Below are 13,659 nucleotides of genomic sequence, written 5' to 3'. Positions count from 1 at the left end.
TTCTTTAAGGGGGGACATGGGTCTTTAAATTTTTTTTTCTGTTTTTGGCTCAATCTTGACCAAACCTCACCATCTTGGACAGTTTTTGATGATGATTTCAAATATGTAATTGTTTCTGAAATAGCTCCAGTGGATAAAAAGATATTAACATCTGTAATTTAATTAATTATGCACTTCATTGGGGGCTTTTTGGCAACATAATCAAGCCAGATCCAAAAAATAAATGCATAGCCCCAATGCTAAGGACTTTCTGTATGGGGTGATGCTATTTTTATTAATTTTTAGGCATTATATAGATGAGAAAACAGACCAGCACTTACAATGGATATTCTGTTCAATTTTCGCTCATTACTATCCATAATTGTAATTAACAGTATGCTTCTAGAGTAATCAAAATAGCATCACCCCATAGGTAATGTTATTACAAATAAAATGATACCAAGTTTGTCATTCTCAATCAACAGTAACATATAAGAAAAACCCCTAAGGTTTAGTGTGGTGCACAAAAACATCGAACTGAGAAAAACGCATTTAAAATTTCTAATAACTGTAACTTTTGCTAAAGTGAAGCTAGAGCAATAAAAATGGCACCGTTGTATAGCTCTACATTATGTGAGTATGGCTGTACCAAATGTGTCAATGCACCTTCCCAAAATATTTGCCACAGCTCATTTAAAAACTGTGTACTGGCCGTTGAATCAGTATAAGGAACCCAGTCTACAACTTTGTGGCTGTTCTGGTGCACTGAAAACCAAAGGAAGACACATGTTATATATAAAAACATCGCCCTTTTATACATAAAACACTATTTCAAGTAAAACGCACATTTTTGTCCCAGACATCCTTACAATTCTACAGCATGCCAGGGCTGTATGCAGTGTCTCTTGCAGGCCTATGTCGCTTTGCAAGTGTTGCCTTTGTTGAACTGCTCTGCAGGTGCTCCCTCCGCGATTTGTGAAGCCTGGTTTTATCCTTTTCAAGGCTACGACGCATGAAGAGGTTTCCTGCACTGTAGCCTAGCTTCTCAGATATTGCTTCACTGCTCTTCGTGGCCCCCTGATTAAAGCGGCTGATGGCTTCAGCCACTGCTCTTTCTACGCTGCGCAGTGAGGCATGGGTGGTCTTGGGGACTTGTTGCCAAATTGTAGCGTAGAAGCTCTCACTAGGATTTTGGGCAATAACAGGCATTTCCGACAGCCCGTTGTCGTCAGAATGTGCTGCCTCGGCCATCTCCGGCGTTCTCGGCGGCGCGCAGGCCGCTCCCTTCTGCCGCGCATTCCACGCTCGCTTTCGTTTCCTGCCGAAAGCTTGACGAGTGTTCTTCTTCAGGCGAGCTTCCCAAGCCATGCCGGCGAAATGCAGAAAGACGTATACGTCGGCGACGTCGGTACACGACCAGGTAGCAGACGAGATAACACGCACGAGAGCAGGCGCCGACGGAGCAAAAACAAACAAACAAAAAAAAGAGCGAGCAACCGTGGTCGCGCCGCCGCGCCAGCCAATGGTAAGCGCGAGACGGGGGGGGCTCGCCGGCGCGCGCGCGCTCTAGCCAATCAGCGGTCCGGCCGACGGCTTCGCAAAACGGGGGAGGGCAGTCGTTGTGTTGGAGCTACGCCATTTTGAGAGCCCGCAAAACGCGTACAAAGGAACCAGCTTCAAAACAAGCCCAAGATGGCGCCGATCCGCCGGCTGCTTCGCTGGCGGCGCGCGCGGGAAGTTCGAACAAATTTTCTGTTTTGCGGGTTGTTTAGAGACTCCCGTGATGGTTTGAAAATAGATTTTAACCTATTTTTTTATCGAATTTAGCGTTAATAATTTGAGGAGAGGTGCTTATAGGTTCAAAGATTCGAAAAATGCGTTTTTCTCAAAATCGATTTTTTGGCCATTTTTTACTTTTCTAAGACCCGCGTCCCCCCTTAACATCATACAGTGAACTTCTGCCTTGCTTTGTAGGGGTGCTAACACACACTGTAAAGTCCTTTGAATCTTGTGATGCACAAGCGTTTGCGGATAGTCCGCCCTTAGGGTTCTCACCAATCGAGCAGTAGATGGCGTTGTGCTCACGAGCGTTTGCAACCATTATCATCATCATGGTTAATGCAGTAGGGCCAGCAGTGACACCTGGCGACGATGCTTGCTGTTGGCACATGAGACATCAGTGGTTCTCTGGTGTGTGGGGGTTGGAGCGAGTGGTCCTTTCTCGCAGTGGGCTTGTGCGGACGGCACCGTGGGTCATTGCTCACGGGCCCTCGTGGCAAGGCGAGCATTGACGCAGCCGCCAGTGTGTTTGTTATGTTGTTGAGTGTTGTGGAATATTGTGTAAGGTTGTTTTAGCATGCTGATCATAACTGATGTATTAAAGGGGTCGTGAAACAGTCGCTGTACAACGACAATGCGGCACCATCGGCAGCCACACGCGCTAACTATATCATCAACCCGAGTGGACCTGCACAGAGGCTTTGCCTATCGAGGAAGGCGGAACTCTGCGGCATATCGAGCGCACGCAAGAGGGGCTTATCGGCGTCTGCCATACGCTATTCGCATCCCCCAAGAATGCTGCCTAATATATTGTCAGCTGGAGAGTTAAAGTTAGCACCGATTGTGTATGGCAAAGACTCTGATGGGTGTCCCAAGTGCACGCATCCACAAGTACTGAAGAGTTCATGTTCCTCGATAGGCAAAGCATTCCTTATGATGACGTCACCAAGTTAGTGCGTGTGGACACATGTAGTTCTGCATTGTTGTTTTAGAGTGAGCGTTTCACTACCCCTTTAATTCAGCTGGCGATATCGTTGTAAACAGTTATTGAATAAATGTGTTGTTTGCTTTGGTCCGACAGTGTCTGCTGTGTCCATTCGCTCCGTGAGCGTCGTGCTTCATTCTGAGACCCCACAACTTTGCTCTAAAAATCGTTGTAAAATTAATTTTTTGTTGATTAATCCCAATGTGGTAAAGAGAAGCGACAAACTAACAATCCAAAATCTGTAACCAGTGATTGGAACTAGATCAGCCTGGCCCTAACAAAGTCCACGACCGATAAACCCAGCGCCCCATAAGCCCAGCACCGGACGGGAGCAGTAGCGGACAGGCGCCGCATTCGACAAGTCCACGCCCGACAAGCATGCACCCGACAAGCCCACACTTGACAAGCCTACACCCTACAAGCGCGATCAAGTCCTATAGTCAATAAAACCCAATAGAGTTCAGTACCCAATGATGTCAAATGAAAAAGAAAGTTAATAGAGTGCATTACACAGGGAAGCCCACTGTCAGAGTGGCTGGAAGCCCTTCCACGTGAAGAATTATAGAAGCTGCAAAAAAAGCAGAAAAGCTCACCATGTTGTTCATGCTGGCATGAAGATGCCTGAAGGACGAGGCAGCCTGAGCAGGTGGACAAGATTCGATCATGGTGCCAACTAGTCCGGTCAGCGCTTGGATGCGGGCATGCTTCTCCACCGTCTCGGGCAGTGCGAGCGCTCGCTGCAGAGCTGCCTTTACCTCGACCACGAGAGTGGCCTGCGTGTCAGGAGAGTGGTTGGCAGAGGCCAGAGCTGCCACCAGAACTCTAGCCAAGGCGGGGCTGTCCTTGTCGCCTGCCTTCTGGCACTGCGGAAGTAGGTTGTCCAGCAGGAAGCCCAGCGCACTGATCTCCTGGACGACAATCACACTGCCGTCACACTCAAATACCTCGTACCAGCACTCACATTTAGGACTAGTGCCATGATGCAAATTTGTGCTTCATTTTCGAACTTCCCAACAAAACAGTCACCAAGGGGAAATGCTGATGCCAGATGCTCACGCCTACCCTAGGTTATGCCATAAGAATGAAGCAGTCATTGTGACGCGTCCTATTACCAAGCCATAAAGCAAGCAATCGGCCGCGTTTGCACGAATGCTACAGAGGCATATCGCATCAAGCTTCAAGCACATTGCATCTCGTGAAGGCACAAGTAATATGGAAGAACATACCAAAAGCACCAAGCAGGGCAGTTTGAGCAGCAACACATGCATTCAGCGGCACGTGAAAACCTAAGCGTGTCATATCGCGAATTGCAGGAATCTATTAGCCTAATCAATCGGCCAGTGTTGGCAAGCACATTATGCAAATAAACCCAAGCAAGCTTCTGTTACAGTTGTATCGCTAAGGTTTTGCTTCAATGGCACTACAGGTTGTCTTGCATGACAACCGTGAGGCTGTAGCACGATTGCAGTACTGAGTCAAATGGTCTCTTGAGTGTTTACCTAATGGCACTACAGGTTGTCCTGCATGACGACCATGAGGCTCTAGCACGATTCCAGCACCGAGTCAAATGGTCTCTTAAGTGTTTGCCTAATGCGAATAGAGGAAGACTATTGATCTTGCCCAAGTTTTCTGCAGCCAAAGATGTTTTAGACTGCCCCGCCGCGGCAGTCTAGTGGCTAAGGTACTCGGCTGCTGACCCGCAGGTCGCGGGTTCAAATCTTGGCTGCGGCGGCTGCATTTCAGATGGAGGCGGAAATGTCGTAAGCCCGTGTGCTCAGATTTGGGTGCACGTTAAAGAACCCCAGGTGGTCAAAATTTCCGGAGCCCTCCACTACGGCGTCTCTCATAATCATATGATGGTTTTGGGACGTTAAACCCCACAAATCAGTCAATCGATGTTTTAGACTACATCCAGGTTTGCGAGAATTGGAATCTTTCTCCATCTAAAGCAGTTTTGCAGTGCCTCTGTGATGGGGGCAGACTGATTTCTTATTAAAGCAAGCATTTCAAGTGATGGCATTATCCTACACATTTTGCATCATTCATGCTGACAACACCCACCATCATTTTTCATGCTTGATGACGCATTTAAGGCCCTTTTGCTCTTTTTTATATAAGCAGGAAAACAAGCAGACCACTGACCTCCGGCACGAGCTCTGTCTGGCCAGCAGTGTAGACGTGATCGGCGACCATCCGGGCACACGGGGCGTACGAGCGCACCAGCTCCGCCAGAAGCCGGCACACAGCTGACTTGGGCAGCAAAGGCAGGCTTTTGTCTTCCTTAGGGGCCTGACCGAAAGGGCGGCTTGACCCTGCAGACCCCGCAACCTTGTCCTCCACTCCGCCAGATGGGTCCAGGTTGGGCACAGGTTCCTCGTCCAGCAGGTCAGTGCCGCTGCCCTCGCGCACAAGGTCGACGGGCACAGTGCCGCCGACACCACCTACTATTCCTGCTGCTCCACTGGAAGCCGAGGGCGGGCTCCCACTGGGGTCCGATGACACCTCTGCCTGACCTGCGCGAAAAGATCGTCGCACACGGCAAGCTACTGCAGCTAACTACTGTACAGTGCAACCCACTTAAAAGACCCCAGATATAACGACCATATTTCGGTGCACTTACGATTTTCCTACGCTACCCTTTGAAACTGGGTCCAGATACAGCGAACATTTTCAGCGCCTTCTACTTATAAAACAAACGTTTCCAACATCGGTCGCGGTAAAAATATAGCGCATACGAGGAGGAAAAAAAAGGTAAAACAGGCATTCTGAAGTATGTGATAGGGCGCGCTCATGTGTGCACTGCTGCAGTTTGCTTGGGACGAAAGATATCACAGAACGCGGCGAGCACCACACGCAGATTTTGGACGTCGCGAGTGAGGTGGTTATCATTCCAGACGTTTCTTCACAGGCATACCGGAAGAGAGGGGGATAAAAAATAAAAGAATAAATAGGAGGCAGCATAAAAAATTGCGGTCAGCTTTCGCACGACGAACTTTTCCGACGCTGTTCTCGGCATCTACGATTGCCAACAATAAACCAACAATTCCTTTAAACGCAAGAAGCCATAAATGCGAGAAGCGATAACTTTTGTTGCGTGAAAGTTCCCTGGGAGGCTCAACTCTTCGACCCCACTATGAGACACCACCACATTGTGAGCTTTCTTCTACGGCTCGTTCCACGGACGCCTTCATTTCTTGCCGTGCGCTTGGCGAGTTCTTCTTCAGACAAGCATTACCAGTCATGCCGGCAAGAAGACTGAAAGTCATGTCGATCGCGTAGCACGAGCGGGAAGCAGACAGCACACACGCGAGACGGGAGCCAGCGACCGACAATCACCAGAAAAAAAAAAAATCACAGCCTCGTTCGCCACACCAGCCAATGGGAAGCGAGAGACTGGAGCTCGCCTGGCGCGTACGCACTCCGGATAAGGAGTGATCGGGAAGGGGGCTTCAGAAAAGGTGTGAGGGCAACCGTTCCATTGATGTGACACCATTTTGAAGGGCGGCAAAATGTGCACAAAGAAATCAGCCTCACAACGAGCTCGAGATGGCGGCGATCAACCGACTGTTTCGCGAGCGGCACGCGCGCGCCAAGTTAAAAAACACTTTACCTTTCTTGGGCCGTTTTGCAACTCCCTTAGTGATGATAGATGGTAGCGCAGACAACGAACACGGACAAGAGAAGGCACATCGCTACCATCTATCATCATGCAACCATACCAACAAGCCCAAGTCGCCACCCTCATTGACTCCCTTAGTGACTTTATAACTAATCCTAATCCATATATTAATCGAATTTAGCGTTTACAATTTCAGAACACGTGCGTATAGGAATTAAAAAATTCGAAAAAATGACTTTTTGGTAATTTTTAACCATTCTAAGGCCCGCGTCCCCCCTTCAAGGGTTTTCCACCTTTCGGTAATGGCAAAGACCGGTCGATTAGTGATAACGACTTGCGATGCCTCAATGAATAAGCATAAAAAAGAGTGATAGGGAGGTGGCCAGTGGCAATGAATGCGCCATTTTGACTCACTGCCAGCGAGCTTATCACAGTCATGTGCAGATAACTGCCGGGTGGAGTGACGGTGGTACAGGCACGTCATGGTGCCGTTTGCCGCCGCCGCGTCGTGTGAGGCCGCTTGCGCACATTGCTTGCAAAAACCGAACAGACTACCCGCCGCACCCTAGCACGATCCCGAGTGAAACATGTGCAAAGAACGCACAAACATGCACATACAATGGACTGCAAGTGAACTGGTATGCAATGGCGATAGTAGCTCGGGTAAGCGACATAGTGCACCGAACTAGCCAGGCATGACTGGTTCGACGTCAGTGGATTGCAATTCAGTAGAACGTGCGTTCATTGCGAACGAGCATCGTTTAACACGCGAGAAGGTTTAACTTGTCAGTGGAGGGGTTGTTCGCACTTTTCAATAAAAAAAATGCACGCAACAAAAAAATATTTTGGCCGCTATGTGGCCGTTTTTATGGGCGACTCCATATACAACGAACTACTGATATAGCGACCATTTATCGCGGCACTTTCGAGTTTGTTATAAACGGGTGCGACTGTATAAACCCTCATATTAGGCGCACCCCAAACTTGGCCGCGATAAATAGTGATGTACCGTATTCGCACCATTGAAATCTGATACCCTCTTACATTTGAAGCGATGAAAAGGAAAAAAGAGTGCAAAGAGGGAGCTCTGCACCCGCTCTGCGGGCTCGCCGAGTGACAAAGAAGAACGGTTGCTTGAGTTTAGAAGTAACCTTTGCACCGGCACCGCCGTGGCTCCTGCTGCTAGCCGAGCAGCGCACTCAGCATGAAATGCGAGGTCACCTCCTAGTCAAGTGCGCATTGAGTTTGCTGTCGGGAAAAGCATCATCCTTATCGCATTTGCTATCTTTCCGCAAATTTAAAAGCCTTTTGAATTTTCGACGCGAACTTTTGGCTATATACGTGGACTTGCACAAGCTCGGTGGACGTTTACTATTGATTTCCTGGCTGCAAACCTAAACATTCTATCACGTGCACTGCTCTTGGATCAGTGCTTGAGAGCAATCTATTTGACACACAATTTTCATGTTGTCTAGAATAAACTTCCCGCGATAACACGCCAAATTGGAGGCTATGCCTAATCATTGTTAGTGCTTTTTTGTGAGAGTCGGGGACAATCAAAATTGTGGTTTCGAGCGGATTCAATGTAGATCTTTTCGGCGGCTCTACTTGAAGGAGAAGAGGCTTGGGTGGCATTTGTAAAACTCATATGGTGGTTAGCTATTTCTTTGCAATGTCTTGGATATGGGGTGTGAGCCCATGAAATTGAACGAACGGTACCGTTCAGTGCTCTGCATTTCGGTTGTGATAATGTGCATTATCTAGGTGGCCTGAAACATAATCGGCCAATTTCTGCTAAGGCGCTTTTTTCGTAGTTCTTTAAGGGGGGACGCGGCCTTTGAAAACGGAAAAATCGCGAAAAAGTCGATTTTTGGCAAACCACATATTCGGGCAGTATGTGTCATAAACTACCTTTTCTGTAAATATCAACGTCTAGTTCGTCGCGAAACCATTTGAAATAAAGTTTAGAACATGCCGCAGCGGCCTTGGAGCGGCGCGCGAGCGCTCAAAATACCCCAACTTGGCGTGATCGCAGTTTCTCGACCGCTCGACGGAGCGCCGCCATTTTGGTGTTGTTTTGTTTGTGAATTCTTGCTCTTTCCCCGCCACCTGCGTCGCCGGCGGCAGCGCAGGAGAGCAGCAAGCCGCTCATGATTGGAGGGCTCGCGAGAGCTTTCAAGTTTCCCGCGGCTGAGGCGCGCAGCTGGGATTGGGCGAAGGGCGCGCTCCCCAAGGACGCGGGGGGAGCCCGCGACTGCCATTGGCTGCTGCGCGCGATGACGTAGCGCTCTTGCGCATAATGCGGCCGATGCGGCCGCTCGTCTGCTGCTCCTCCGTTCAGCGTCTTTGTGTTCCGCTTGCTTCCGTGTATCGTTGCAGCCGTTCGCATACTCTCCACGTTTCAACATACTCTCCGCGTGCGCCGACGGTACCTGTGGGGCAGCTTCTGCTTCATCTACGCAAGAGAGTGGTCGCATCGACGTGCCTAGCAACGGGACTCCTGCTCCGCCGGTGCAAGAATTTGTCGTTACAAGTGCGCCTGGTGTCTCGTACTCATCGACAGTGGCTTCCGCATCTTCTCTTTCATCGGCCTCGAGTGCGATCGCGTCGTCAACTCTGCATTTGCGAACAAGTTTCCTGACGTGCGAGGAAAAAGAGGCGGCGGATCAACAACGCGCTGCTGTGCAAAGAGAACTTGGCGCTATGCCAGCGACGGAGCGGAAATTTCAGGCAATGGAGCGCGATCATGAAGCTGCCACCGCTACAAGTGAAGGCGAAAAATTTTTCCTTGTGCAAATGGATGCCCTAGACGACCTGCTATCTCAGACCCCGTGCCACCGGTGCACCGCGATTGGGATGAAGGTACGAGGAGGCACCCAACTTGGACTTGCTGCAAAGCTTGAGCTAGTATGCTTGCATTGCGGAGTAGTTTCAAGCTCATGGAGTTCATCTCGTCAGGATGACACAAAGGCCTTTGATGTGAATGTAAGAGCCATTATGGCAACAAAACAAATAGGCAAGGGACAAACAGCTCTCAACGACTTTTGGGCAGCGATGAACGTGTCCCATCGTGGCCTCCATCACAAGACCTTTCAGAAGCACCTGAAGAAATTCAGGGAACCGCAGACACAATGCATAGAAAATTTCTATGCAGAATCTGCTTCTGCTGTAAAAGCCACTTACAAAGAAATGGATCAATATTTCACCAGGGATATAACAGTTTGTTATGATGGAACATGGCACAAGCGTGGGCACACATCCCATATTGGAGTCGGGGCAATTATCGAATACCATACGGGCCTTATCTTGGACGCCGTTGTTCTGTCTAATCAGTGCCTTGGTTGCCAAGTAGGGCCAAAGCCTGGAGACTCAGACTATGCATGCTGGCTGGAGAATCATGTGTGCCAGAAAAACACCGACTCTAAATCAGGGAGAATGGAGGTTGAGGCAGCTATCATCCTCTTTTCACGCTCACTGTCGAAGCACAACCTCCGTTACACAACGCTCGTGTCTGATGGAGATAGTGCCACCTTCTCTGCCCTTACACAAGAAAATGTCTATGGATTGGTCCCCATTTCAAAAGAGGAATGCCTGAATTACGTTCAGAAGAGGATGGGGACTGCACTTCGCAACCTTGTGCAGAAAAGTGACAAGGCTTTGGGAGGGAAGGGCAGGCTGACAAAGGCCCTCATCGACAAGTTGACAGATTATTATGGCTGGGCCCTACGGAACAATTCCGATGATGTGGCTGCGATGCAGCGGGCAGTGATGGCATCGTACCATCATGTGACGTCGACGGATGAGGAGCCGCACCACGACTTGTGCCCAGAGGGTGCAGACTCCTGGTGTCGTCACAATGCCAGCAAGATTACCGGTGTTCCACCTCCGAAGCATTCGTACGAGCTGCCACGCTATGTTGCAGATGCACTTCTACCCATTTATGAGAGGCTCTCACAGGCTTCTCTTCAGCAACGCTGCCTGGGAGCAAAGACGCAGAATGCATCAGAGTCCTTTCACTCTGTGCTGTGGTCCCTCATGCCCAAAGAGCAGCATGCGTCACTGATTGCTGTGGAGACAGCACTGCATGATGCAGTGCTAAGATACAATGCTGGCTGCTACAGGGCTACCCAAGAGCTAGCTTCATCAGTGGGGCTAACACCTGGCCACCTGGCCATTCCACGGGCAGCCGAGAAAGATTCTCTGCGCTTGAAAAAGGCTAAGAAGCGATCCCTAGAGAAGATGGTAAGGCGGCAAAGAAAGAGAGTGCCAAAGGACACCTCCAGTTACGCTGCAGGTTCATTTTAGAACTTCCTATGTGCTCAAAACTTTCAAACGTTTTCTCAAAATGACTTTTTTGGCTAGTGAGGCTGCTTATTCCAGCCATATTTCTGGAACCACTCATTGGATTTCCATAAGTCTTTTTTTATTACCGTATATACTCGTGTAAGGGCCGCCCTCGTGTAAGGGCCGCACCCCAACTTTGAAAGCGGATATTTCGAAAAAAAAAAAAAAACAAAAGTTCAAAATGTCCCGCCAGAAAAGTGTAGTTAGTTCATTTACAGCCAGATGGCGCTGCACGCTTTTCCGCTTTTATTCTACTTCCGCCGACGCGCCGACCACGCTGTTGACAGCGCGCCGCCATATTTGCCTTGTGCGGCCTCTTTGTTGGCATCGTTCCTAGCATCGTGTCGATACGTTGGCAGCGCGACTTCAGATCGGTGTCGTCGGTGTCACTTTGTTGGTTGTAGTGAACCCTGCAGAAGCCAGCGCACGTGACGGACGATGGGCCGGCATCTGAGATCATTCACTGCAGCATTTAAGCTGCAAGTGATTGACTATGCCGAGGAGCACGGGAAGCGGGAAGCTGGACGAAAGTACGACGTCGATGAGAAGCGCGTGCGTTACTGGATGAATCAGAAAGATGCCCTCGCCGCTACTAACAGGAGCCGAAAGGCGTTTCGCGGGAAAAAGTGCAAGTACCCGCAACTCGAAAGCGAGCTCGTCAACTACGTCGTCGACACACGAAGGGACGGCTACGCCGTATCGACTGACATGATACGCGTCAAAGCCCTCAGCATCGCTCGCCACATGGAAATACCCCCGGCACAATTCAAGGCAAGTCGGGGCTGGGCTACGCGGTTTATGAACCGTAACCAGCTTTCTATTCGGCGCCGAACGACGATTTGCCAAAAACTGCCGCGCGAGTACGAAGACCACGTCATTAAGTTTCATCGCTTCGTGAATGCTCTCAGGAGGGAGCATGAATACGACCTGTCCCAAATTGGGAATGCGGACCAGACACCTGTGTGGTTCGATGCACCGGAAAGCACCACAGTGGATTTAAAAGGTGCGAAAAGTGTGTCTGTGCGCACGACTGGTGCAGAACGCCAAAGGTGCACTGTGATGTTGTGCATCACGGCAGACGGCAGGAGGCTTCCGCCGTACGTCGTATTTAAAAGGAAGACTCTCCCAAAAGAGAAGTTCCCTCGGGGAATCGTCGTACGTGCGCAAGAGAAGGGCTGGATGTCCGAGGAACTGGTCGTTGACTGGATTAAGACCGTCTGGGCAAACAGACCTGGAGGGCTGTTACAACGGAAAGCCCTCCTTGTTTTGGACAGCTTTAGGGGCCACTTGACCGACCGCGTCAAGAACCGAGTTGCCGCAACTCGTACGGACTTGGCCGTCATTCCCGGTGGCCTGACGAGTGTGCTGCAGCCGCTCGACGTATGCGTCAACAGACCATTCAAAGTGGAATTTCGCCGATGTTACTCTGAATGGATGGCTGGAGGCGTCCACGAGAAGACCCCTACAGGACGGCTGAAGCGGGCGTCGCTCCAACAGGTGTGTGAATGGATTTTGAATGCGTGGCGTGCCATGTCAGTAGAAGTAGTTGCTAAAAGCTTCAAGGTAACGGGAATTTCGAACTCCATGAACGGCACCGAAGATGACCGTCTCTGGGAAGACGCGGACGCCGAGGCGAGCTCCTCCGAGAACGAGGACAGCGAAATGGAATCCGAATAAAAACATTTCTGGCATGTCATTTGTGACTCTTGCACTCTGCTACTGTTGCATAAACAGTACAGACCTTTGGCCTGTACTGCCTGTACTAAATCGGCCTGATTCGTGTAAGGGCCGCACCTAGCAAAATTTTCGAAAAAAAAGTGCGGCCCTTACACGAGTATATACGGTATGTACATGAATAAATGTCTGAGGGGGTGACAAGCCCATTTTTTCAATATATTGTGTGTGTTATTTATTATATTTAATCAAAATTTGATTGATAATATCCTAGTCACGAACACAAAGTTTGATGGTCTGCTAAAACTTTTCAGCAAGGAAATTAAAAAAAAGGGCTCTGTTACCCCCTGGAGTATCAATCTGGGAATCATCATAGTTAATTTCACAGTTCCATCACCTTTTGAAAGTTCTCCAGGCCTGGAATAAGAGAACCATGTGCACTACCCTGATATTCTGCTGTAACTTGAAAACCAGTGAACATAACTTGATGAAATTTCGTAGTTCTTCTAATGCTTTTGCTATAAGTCTACGTTATCGACGTACGTTATCGACAGTCTATGTTGTAGTCGGAAATAAAATTTTCGGAAATTTTACCCAGAGTAATACGCACATCCTGAAATAAGAGCCGGACTTTCTACAAAAAAAAAGTGAGCCTTTTATGCAAGTAATTACGGTAAACATTCAAGTTTCAAGATGTCAAACAGGACTACGGTAGAAAACTCTAGAAGACGTCAAAATTTTGTTCAAATTATCAGAAGTTCTCATTAATGCGACTCTAGCAACATGTATATATATTTTTGTTCATTGTTCACTGCATCTAATATGATTGGTTTACAGCCACACGGAGACACGCTCGAAACAGAGCCACTTCTGTGACTTGGACTTTCCAAATGTGATGAGGAAAAGCTTTTCCCTTCCAACGACTGAACACTGAACTGTTCTGGCCACATATGCACGAATGTAACTATGCTTGATATTGCTGTCTAAAAGCACTCGAACGAGAAGTCACTGGTTTTGCACTTGTGTATTCTGCACCCCTGTTGATGTCACACTAAATGATGAACACTTCGTGGAATTTGAACATTGTTTCTTTTCCTTTGGGTAACATTTAATCGCATTCTATTGCAGATTGAGAACAGAGTGGGCAAACAGAAAATATAAAGATTTGCTTGACTGAACTGAAAGTTCAAACTATCATGGTTTGAATGATTGATGATGATATGTGGGTTTTAACGTCCAAAAACCACTATATGATTATGAGAGACGCCGTAGTGGAGGG

General features: G+C 48.8%; 2 protein-coding genes across 9 annotated transcripts in view; one reads left to right on the top strand and one right to left on the bottom strand.

The window, feature by feature from the left end:
- The window catches only part of HUWE1 (HECT, UBA and WWE domain containing E3 ubiquitin protein ligase 1), a 207,744-nt gene that overhangs the window by 85,835 nt on the left and 108,250 nt on the right, over window positions 1-13,659 (bottom strand). For all 8 annotated transcript variants that reach the window (XM_075873864.1, XM_075873865.1, XM_075873870.1 and 5 more), the window contains 2 exons: window positions 4,886-5,256; window positions 3,337-3,651 (listed from right to left, as the gene is read on the bottom strand). In XM_075873864.1, coding sequence (XP_075729979.1) covers window positions 3,337-3,651; window positions 4,886-5,256 — 686 coding nt within the window. The remainder of the gene's footprint in view (window positions 1-3,336; window positions 3,652-4,885; window positions 5,257-13,659) is intronic.
- Window positions 8,643-10,800, top strand: LOC142772105 (uncharacterized; the record flags this gene model as incomplete). Its single annotated transcript, XM_075874240.1, has 1 exon — window positions 8,643-10,800. A coding segment is annotated over one exon (2,025 nt), but the record flags the coding sequence as incomplete, so codon positions are not given.

This window comes from Rhipicephalus microplus, chromosome 9, assembly GCF_043290135.1.
Source record: "Rhipicephalus microplus isolate Deutch F79 chromosome 9, USDA_Rmic, whole genome shotgun sequence".
Taxonomy (NCBI): Eukaryota; Metazoa; Arthropoda; class Arachnida; order Ixodida; family Ixodidae; genus Rhipicephalus; species Rhipicephalus microplus.
Note: the sequence above shows the minus strand (reverse complement) of the source record. Positions and strands in the feature narration are given on the sequence as shown.